Raw genomic sequence first — 8,961 nt, 5'->3', positions numbered from 1 at the left:
TACGATACACTGCTCAAATTCTAAACCAACTGCTTCCATTGCCGAGATACCGGGCGCTCATATTATAAGGCAAGGTTATAAAACCACCTTTTAAGATCATTTTAGTGAAAGTTTCATGTTCCTATCTCATATAATTTAAGAACAATGATGAATAAATCATTTTCGAGCAAAATTTAAATGGACGGCTGAATATATTACCGCCGGAGAGACACGGCAGCGGAATTTAAATGACCGTGCAAAAGGGTTAATATATTAATGTTTTTTTATTTGTTCTTTAGTGCAAGGGAAGGAGATGGAAAATACAAGTACAAACAGCAGCCAGATGGCATTTGAGAAGCTGCGTGATGCTGCTATAGAGAATTTATGCACAGCACTGCAGGCTGCCTACAGCATGGAGCCATACTGTGTGCCAGCGCTGGTGGCCTCTGTATCAAAGAGGCTATTTACAGCAGAAAAATCTGACAGGTGAAAGTCCAAAATTCTTTATTTTAATTTCTCACGTTAAGAGAAGAATATGTACTGAAGATCTTTATTAAAAACAATATTTCTGTACACCTAATAATCAGTAATATAATATGAGAACTGCTCACCTGCTTAGTTTTGATGTTATAATGTAATTTTGAGTGTGACTTAGATCCTTGCTACACATAATCATTGAATTAAACATACTATCACATGCCACCATCAGTTAATGGCTTCTTAAATTATAACATGTGGTGTGATATTATGTATTCAGTATTATTATAGAACCATAGTTGATAAGAGCAACAAAATGAATGAAATTGATTGTATGTTTAAACAGTTCATAATTTGAAGTCCTTCACACTTTTGCAGTGAGTATGTATACCAGAAAGAATCTTTGCCCACACCTTCTGTAGATATCTGTGTGTGCTTAGACGTAAAAGCACACAAATACAGTAAACTCCTTGTTTGCTGGTATCCAGGCATCTCCAATTGTCATCCAACTGGAAAAAATTTGAAAGAAAATTTATCATTTGATGAAGTTACAAAAAAAGAAATCTGCGTGTTCACCCACCATGTAATAGTTCTCCCATCTACCACTAGTAGCATTTCCTGTCATTGCTCACACAGGTGCTATCACAGTAGAGGATAGCTGAATTTGTTATCTTTTTACAGTATAAAAAGGTTAAGTTGTCCCTATGCTTAACTCTTTGACTGGCGCGGGTGTGTTTTTGCGCCCGGACGATGCCAGCCATTCGCTGGCATTGGCGTGTTTTAGCGCTTCGATACACTCTTCCCTTCTTTGCTGTCTTGGCACTCATCAACCAAAGACATATTTATGATAGTTTTTGTGCATGGTTGTAAAGAACTCTTGTTGACTTTGTGGGGGTCTATATTACTGTCAGAACCCTCCGAGAAGGAAAAGGTCAGAAAATATTTCACATTCATTCAGTTTCACCATGCCTTCTCGCAGCAAGTGTCAGAGTGTTCCTACAGAGCAGCTGGAAAGTGTTATGAATGAGATTTGTGCTGATGATGAAAGTGACGATGAAATAATGATTCCTGAATTAGATGAAGTTGATAGTGACAATAAAACAGTGATAGACAATGATCCACAAGACAGTAATCATGAACATTTAGCCACCATGAGTGCGGTGCCTGACGTGCCCATCTGATGGACGTACGGGGACATTGTACCAACAATAGTTCCATTTAATAGTAGTACCGGGATCAATATTGATATAACACATAAAATGCACCCCTTTTCATGGATTAAAATTTTTCTGGATGACAACTTAATAAATCACATCACAACTGAAACCAATTGCTATGCTCACCAGCACTTCAACACGAGTTAGCTCCTCACTCTCGAGAACACAATTACAAATATGTCACACCAGATGAAATGTGGACATACTTAGGAATTGTGTTCATGACAGGAATCGACAAATGCCCTAAAATTGAAGAATATTGGTCTACTAGGCCCCTATTTCACACTCCATGGTATGGACAAAAGATGTCTTTGCGGCATTCCAACAGATCTCGAAATTTCTCCATTTTGCAGACGACAGTGCACGACCAGCTGACTATGAAGATCGGCAGTATAAAGTTAGGCCAATTATAGACTCATTAGTGGGGAAATTTAGAAACACATATATCCCTGAAAAGGAAATTGCAATAGATGAAGGAATGGTCGCTTGGAAAGGACGTCTTATCTTCCGAGTATATATGCCTGACAAACCTGATAAGTATGGTATAAAGGCTTATCTTGTTTGGGAATCAACAAGTGGATATATTTGGAATTTTGAAATTTATTGCGGAAAATCAAGACCTATAAAGGAATTAGTTGTTGATCTGTTGGGGCCACAGCTTCTAGATAAAGGGTATCATCTCTACCAGGATAACTATTACAATAGTGTAGAACTGTGTGAGATGTTAACACAGAGAAATACCTATGTGTGTGGTACCTTCAGAATGGACAGAGGAGCTCCTAAAGAACTAAAGGATGATGTAAAAAATTTGAAAAAAGGGAAATCTGTGTTTTCTAGGAAGGGGCAGGTTCTCGTACAGGTGTGGAGAGATAAGAGACGTCAAACTTATCTCCACTCTTCACACAGCAAAAATCATGGAATCTGCAAAAACGAATCACAAAAGAGAAAAAATATGCAGACCTGAGGTAATTGGGGACTACAATAAACATATGAGAGGGGTTGACAGGGCTGATCAAATGCTGCATTATTATCCTTGTTCCCGCAAAACTGTAAAGTGGACAAAGAAACTGGTGCCATGAGAAAGTGTCGCGTGTGTGCTAAGCACAAGATTAGAAAAGAAACAAGTGTCCTGTGTGCAAGCTGTGGTGTGGCTCCCTGCAAACTTTCATGTTTCAAAGTTTATCATACGAAGAAAAACTACTAAAAAGGTATGAAAAGACATTTTTTTGCATAAAATATTGTCTATTAGTTCCTGAAAATTTCGTTTTTAAAAACCAATTTTTGAAGTTATTTAAAAAAAAGTAAACGCATGCATTTTAGCACCTGCCAGGACAGGGATGGCATTTAAATACCCTTCGCGCCAGTCAAAAAGTTAATTAGTTAAACACTATGCCATGAAGACGTATGAGGGAGTGGAGGTATAACTATGCCATTCTTGACCTTGGCCCTCTTGTTACACTATTATGTTCCAGAACTCTTTCACATATTAATCAGCTATATTTCCTAGGAAGACTTCCATGCAAGAACTATGGAGAAAATGTGTTCCTTTGACTTAGGTTTCTGTAAGAGTTTTTCTTATGTAACAGCAGACCACCTTCCCCATATATGCCAGACAATGGGAGTTCACTGTGCTATACAGTTTGGTGTAATTGAAAATTTTCATGTGTGTTTTCACTCTATCATGCATGCTGCTTTAAATGAAAACTGGAAGTGAAGTAATGAAGTTAATTGGGAGGTACAGAGGGTCTTTCTTTTTACCAATGTTCATAGACTTTATTGACATATTTACATTTCGGTTCTTTGTTCAAACACTAAGTCATATAACAATCAAGTTCCTTCCGTCAAATGTGACACTTTTTTAAGTTTTCCACCTCGTCAGCACCTGCCTTACATGTTTCGGCTCACCACGGAGCCATCATCAGAGGCATTTATAGTAGAAAAAGAAATCACCAACACACAAAACTTCACTTTGTCCAAGATAGCCACGTTCCAGTTAATTAAAATAATTACAAATAGTTAAAATTACCCAGAATGTCGGTTCACTAAAAGTTTTTCACACACCACAGTAGCTTCCTTATTTGATTCGTCGTTAATTCTGTAAAATTATGTTTCGTTATTTGAAGTAAGAATTCTTAAAATCCCTAGAATTCTTTCCCGCTTGGCCCAATCTTTTTGCTTCGGGATGTTGTTGACGTGTGTTGTCTGTCGGTAGTTGATGTTGCTTGTCTGTGTGTTGTGATGCTTGTGTGCTTAAGGAGTGCTGTGTCGTGTGGTTTATGTATCCTGTGTTTGTGACGTCAGTGTGGGGGTGTACGAATCCTGTATTATGAGTTCGAAGAGGTTTTTTTGATTGTTGGTTTCTTTTATCTGTCTTTGTTCTTCTATTAATTTTTTGTGTTTGTTATGATAATATATTTGGAAATCTTCCTTTACATTCATTAGATTGCCCTTCTTAGCTGTTTCGAGGATTTCCATGATTGTGGTTATCGGCCCATATTGGTGTCTTGTGTTTAATATATGTTGGGCGAAGGCCGATTCGTCCTTATTTAATCTTATGTTGCGAATGTGCTCAGTGTATCGGGTTGACAGTTTTCTGCCCGTTTGGCCAATGTATACCTTTTGACAACTTTGGCAGGTCAGTTTGTAGATTCCGCTTTGCTCATATGGATCGATGTTTTTCCTTTCGTGTACTAGTTTGCCTAGTGTGTGGTTGGTTTTATAGGCTATCTTTATGTTTGTGTTCCTAAATAATTTAGTAATTTTCCTTATATAATTTCCCGTGTATGTGTATGTGATCCATTTTTGTTCTTTTTTCTCGTTAGTGTTTGGATTGTTTATTTTTTGTTTTAGTTTTTTGTGTATTCGTGTGATTTCATCTTTTCTGTATCCATTGTTTTGTGCAATTTCGATAATGGTGTTTAATTCTTTGTTTTTTGCTGTATCTTCGAGCTTTAGGGTAAGTAGTCTATGTATCCAGCTCCTGTATGCTGCTAATTTGTGTTCTTGGGGGTGACATGATGTGTTATTTATTGTTATGTCTGTTGATGTAGGTTTTCTGTAAATTTCCATGTGTATTCGTCCGTTATCATTAGTAAGTTTTAGGTCTAGGTAAGTTATTTGTTTATTTGTTTCCTCATTTAGTGTGAATTGTAAATTTTTGTTTTGTTCATTGAATTGTTTGAGTATGTGTTGTGGTGTTATTTTAGTTTGATTATAAATCATAATTATGTCATCTACGTATCTATTGTAGTAGACGATGTTTTTGTCTTCAAGTAGGTGTTTTATTTTACATTGTTCGAAGTGTTGTAGGAAGATTTCTGCCATTATGCCTGATAAAGGCGAACCCATGGCTATGCCTGATCTTGGCTTGTAGAATTTATCGTTATATTGGAAATAATTCTGGTCTAATATCGTTTTAAGTATAAGTATGATTTCATTTTTAGTGTTTCTTTCTGTGTGGTTTAGTATGAGTAGGTTTTTGGCTATGTTGAGTGTTTCATTTGTTGGAATGTTGACATATAGGTCTTTAATGTCCATTGTTATTATTTTGTGAGTTGTGTTTAGTTTTAGATTACTAATGTTTTCTGCGAAGTGTGCTGTATTGGTGATATTATATTCGTATTTTAGGTTTAATACATTTTTTAGTGTTTGGTGTATGTATTTTGCCAATTTATGTGTGGGGGCGTTGGTATTGTTTATTACCGGCCTGATTGGGGCCTCTTGTTTGTGAATTTTAATTTTTGCATTCATGTTGGGTGCTTTTGGGTTCATTTGTTGAACCTGTTTCTTTGTTGTGGAGTTTATTATTGTTTTGCATTGTTTTAGCGCGTTTTGAACGGCTTTTTGGAATTTTAGTGTGGGGTCTTTGTTTATTTCCATGATATTATTATTGTCAATGAAATGTTTAACTCTTTTGTTTAGGTCGTCTTTGTAAAGGATCACTAATGTTTTTCCTTTATCTGCTTCGGCAATTGTTGCTTTGTTTTGTATTAGTTTTTGTTTTATTTGTTTGGTTGTGTGTATATGTTGTTTGTATTCCTTATTTGTTGTTTTGTTCTTTAATATTTGTTGTATGTTTTTTGTTGCTAGGTACCTTATGGCTTCTTGTTGGGTGTTGTCTGTTATTTGCCTTATTGCGTTTTCTGTTTCGTAGATTAGTTGCTTTATGTGGTTTTTAGGTGGTATTCCTATATTAAATTTGGTACCTTTGTTTAATAGGTTAGTTTCGTTTTCGGTGAATTGTATTTTGGTCATGTTGTGTAGGCGTGGGTAGAATGTTTGTTTGTTCTTTGGTTGGATGTTTTCGTTTAATTGGCTTTTTAGTTTATTGATTTTGTTATTGAGTTTTTCATAGTGTTTCTTTGATTCCTCGTTTAGTTTCTGATTTATGTTGTTTTCTATCAATGGCCAGCTGGTTTGCCAGTATTGGGCATTTTCTAGGTGTGATTTATAGAGTTGATTATTGATATTTTGTTTTTTAATATATAGAAATTTTAGTTCATTATTTATTCTAATTTTTATTAGTTGTTTCTGAGTTAATTTTGTTGCGTTATTAGAGCCTTTTAGTTTTAGGTTGGCATACCTTGGTGTAATGTTTTTGTTCTGGCAGGTCCGATTAAACCATATGTGAGCGTTGGTTGTTAGTAGTTTCCTTTTCGTATTAACGTATCGATTCACCAGTTTAGCTTGACTAGCTTCAATAAGTTTAAGGTCTTTCATTCTGGTCCGTCACACTAACCAATTAACAATCAAGTTCCTTCCGTCAAATGTGACACTTTTTTAAGTTTTCCACCTCGTCAGCACCTTAGTGTGACGGACCAGAATGAAAGACCTTAAACTAAGTCATATACTTTTTCCATGTCCTTGCACCCTGTTCTCTCCATTCACCAACCCTCTGGCTGTTCTCCTCCTGTAATGTATGTATCCTGCCTGATTCTTCCATTAATGTTGATTTATCAGTTTCTCGGAACTACATTGTTAACCCCTCAGTGGCTTTCCAACAGAATTTTTTACATTGCCACTGTGAACTAGTTTCTATAGGTACAGGTATATTTTAAGGAGAAATATTTTGGTTTATTTATGAAGTATTAATTTTGGTATTTAATAAGTTTTTATTTGTAAAATTTTGGTGTTTAATAACTTCATGTGTAAAATAACATAATGTATAATATTAATTCTATGAAAGAAGGTAATCTTTTATGTATTTTACATAGAATATATCTGTGATGGGAAAGTGCCATGTTATTACATGATATAACTCTTCTACAGACAGTTGCTTTATCTTTTATGAAAAACATTGTTACGTTTTATAGACAGAACCATGTAAGGGTTAATACATCATTATTTAATATATAATTGAATAATATGGGAAATGTTACATGCCTACATTTTAGCATTATGGTATTACTTGTCTGATATAGCTAGAATCATGGTATGCCGCTTTTGGCATGCCCAAGCATTAGCTCAAGTAGTGGCATAATGACAGCTACTCAGCCTTTGTCTTCATTTGTTGATGTGTCAATTATTATGTGTTTGCTGAAAAATATTGTTCCTCTCTTGATTATGGCTAACGTAGAGAGTAGTTTGAGCATGAGGAAAGAAGGAACAACTAAAGTATTACATAACCAGGGTGAACAAATTGTCTACAATGTGTACAGATACATGAAAGGGGGAGGAAAATGATGAAGATCAAGTTGTGATGAATATTTAGGAGGAAGTTTGTGAAGTCACAGGATTATCTGAAAAATACTCAGGAGGAAGTTTGTAAAGCCATGGGAGTATCGTTGAGTAGTTTGAAATATACATTGAAAGAAAATAATTGCAGAGAACTGTAGTTTTCATTCTAAATAAAAATTATCTTTTATTTTGATAGCGAATCGTCACTAATTTCTACCAACATAGTAATCATGTTGGGTCATGTAGCAGTTGCTCTGAAGGATACACCTAAAACTACAGAAACGATCCTTCGGTTCTTCCAGCAGATATTCTGCCGGGTTCCATCCACTCTGGACATCTTGATTGTAGACCAGTTGGGATGTATGATTATTTCAAAGTGCGAGGTAAATATTGTTCTAGTTTATTTCTGTTTGAAATATATTTGTTGTCTTACAGAATCCACATATCTTTAATCCCCAGAATCTGTCTCTTCACCTTTCCATCTCATCCTGTTTTTCCAAAATGACGAATCATAAAGAGAAAATGTATAGCTAAATTATATCCATCATGAAACAACCAGGGGAAGGAAAATTGTTAATTTGGGTGTTTGAGTCCAAGTCAGTTTCTTTTTCCTTTTATTTCCTGCATAAGGAAAGCATTGGAACCATGGTGTCAATGAGTACATAACCTTCATATGTTTTACAGTACCCGTGGTAACAAAACATTCACAATAGATTGTGGCATGTTGTATTTTTATTTTCGTCAGAAAATAGCTTATGTAGTTTATAATGTTATAGCATCCTGATGCATATTGCTTATTGGTTATTTATTCATGCTAGTTATTAGCTGTCTCACATGCAACCAACTTTTTAAAACCATTAAAAATTCTAAACTTTAAAACTTTTAAAGGTTTTAAAAAGCAAGTTGTATGTAAGATGGCTAATAACTAAGAGGAATAAATTATCCAGTTTTATGTCTGAAATTCCAAAGACAGTTTGGACATTTTAGTGTAGGAGTATGATTGTCTTTAAATGGTGCTCCCCAGGAGAATTGCTTTCTGAAAATCACAATTATGATATATGTCGGTCCAAGAACCAAGAGAGACCTAATATAAGTAACACAGAAAAAAAAAAGTCTAAAAACCAAGCTTAAATACCAGCGTGAAAGCAGGTGGAAAGCCACTTGCTTCATAACCACCACCGTGAGAACCTCAAATTCTACATCATATCATTCAGTGTTATATATTCTGATCTGTTGAAAGTACTGGTAAGTAAATCAAGAATAGGTAGAAGTGCTGATTTGTTTTTTTATTTCTGTACAATAGTTTGAATGGACCTCAGTGTTACTTTTTTAATTCAGATACAAGAGTTCCAATAATTATGTTCTTTTCTGGAAGAACAAGCACTTTCTGTGAACTTCTTACCTAGTAGGTATTGTTTATTTTGGTATGTATATATTTGCAGTGGCAGCAAATAGTTGTGTTGCTTTCTTTCTTTCAGCCACAAGTGTATGAGGAGATAATGCGAATGTTCACTACAATCACAGTGGAAGCTAGCAATGCTGCTTATAGCCAGTCAGCTACAGATGATTGCAAAAGCCAGTACAGGTGAATGCCATATTTTATCCTTTGTGC

The 8,961-nt window shown here is 35.3% G+C and overlaps 1 protein-coding gene across 2 annotated transcripts in view; it reads left to right on the top strand.

Annotated features, from left to right (window-relative positions):
• LOC111864351 (phosphatidylinositol 4-kinase alpha) overlaps positions 1-8,961 on the top strand; it is a 113,300-nt gene that overhangs the window by 52,380 nt on the left and 51,959 nt on the right. For both annotated transcript variants that reach the window (XM_023851544.2, XM_023851543.2), the window contains 3 exons: positions 279-465; positions 7,546-7,732; positions 8,828-8,934. In XM_023851544.2, the coding sequence (XP_023707312.1) occupies positions 279-465; positions 7,546-7,732; positions 8,828-8,934 (481 nt within the window). The remainder of the gene's footprint in view (positions 1-278; positions 466-7,545; positions 7,733-8,827; positions 8,935-8,961) is intronic.

Source organism: Cryptotermes secundus, unplaced genomic scaffold (genome assembly GCF_002891405.2).
Source record: "Cryptotermes secundus unplaced genomic scaffold, Csec_1.0 scaffold312, whole genome shotgun sequence".
Lineage (NCBI taxonomy): Eukaryota > Metazoa > Arthropoda > Insecta > Blattodea > Kalotermitidae > Cryptotermes > Cryptotermes secundus.
The sequence above is the reverse complement of the archived record's forward strand: the minus strand, read 5'-3'. Positions and strand labels throughout refer to the sequence as shown.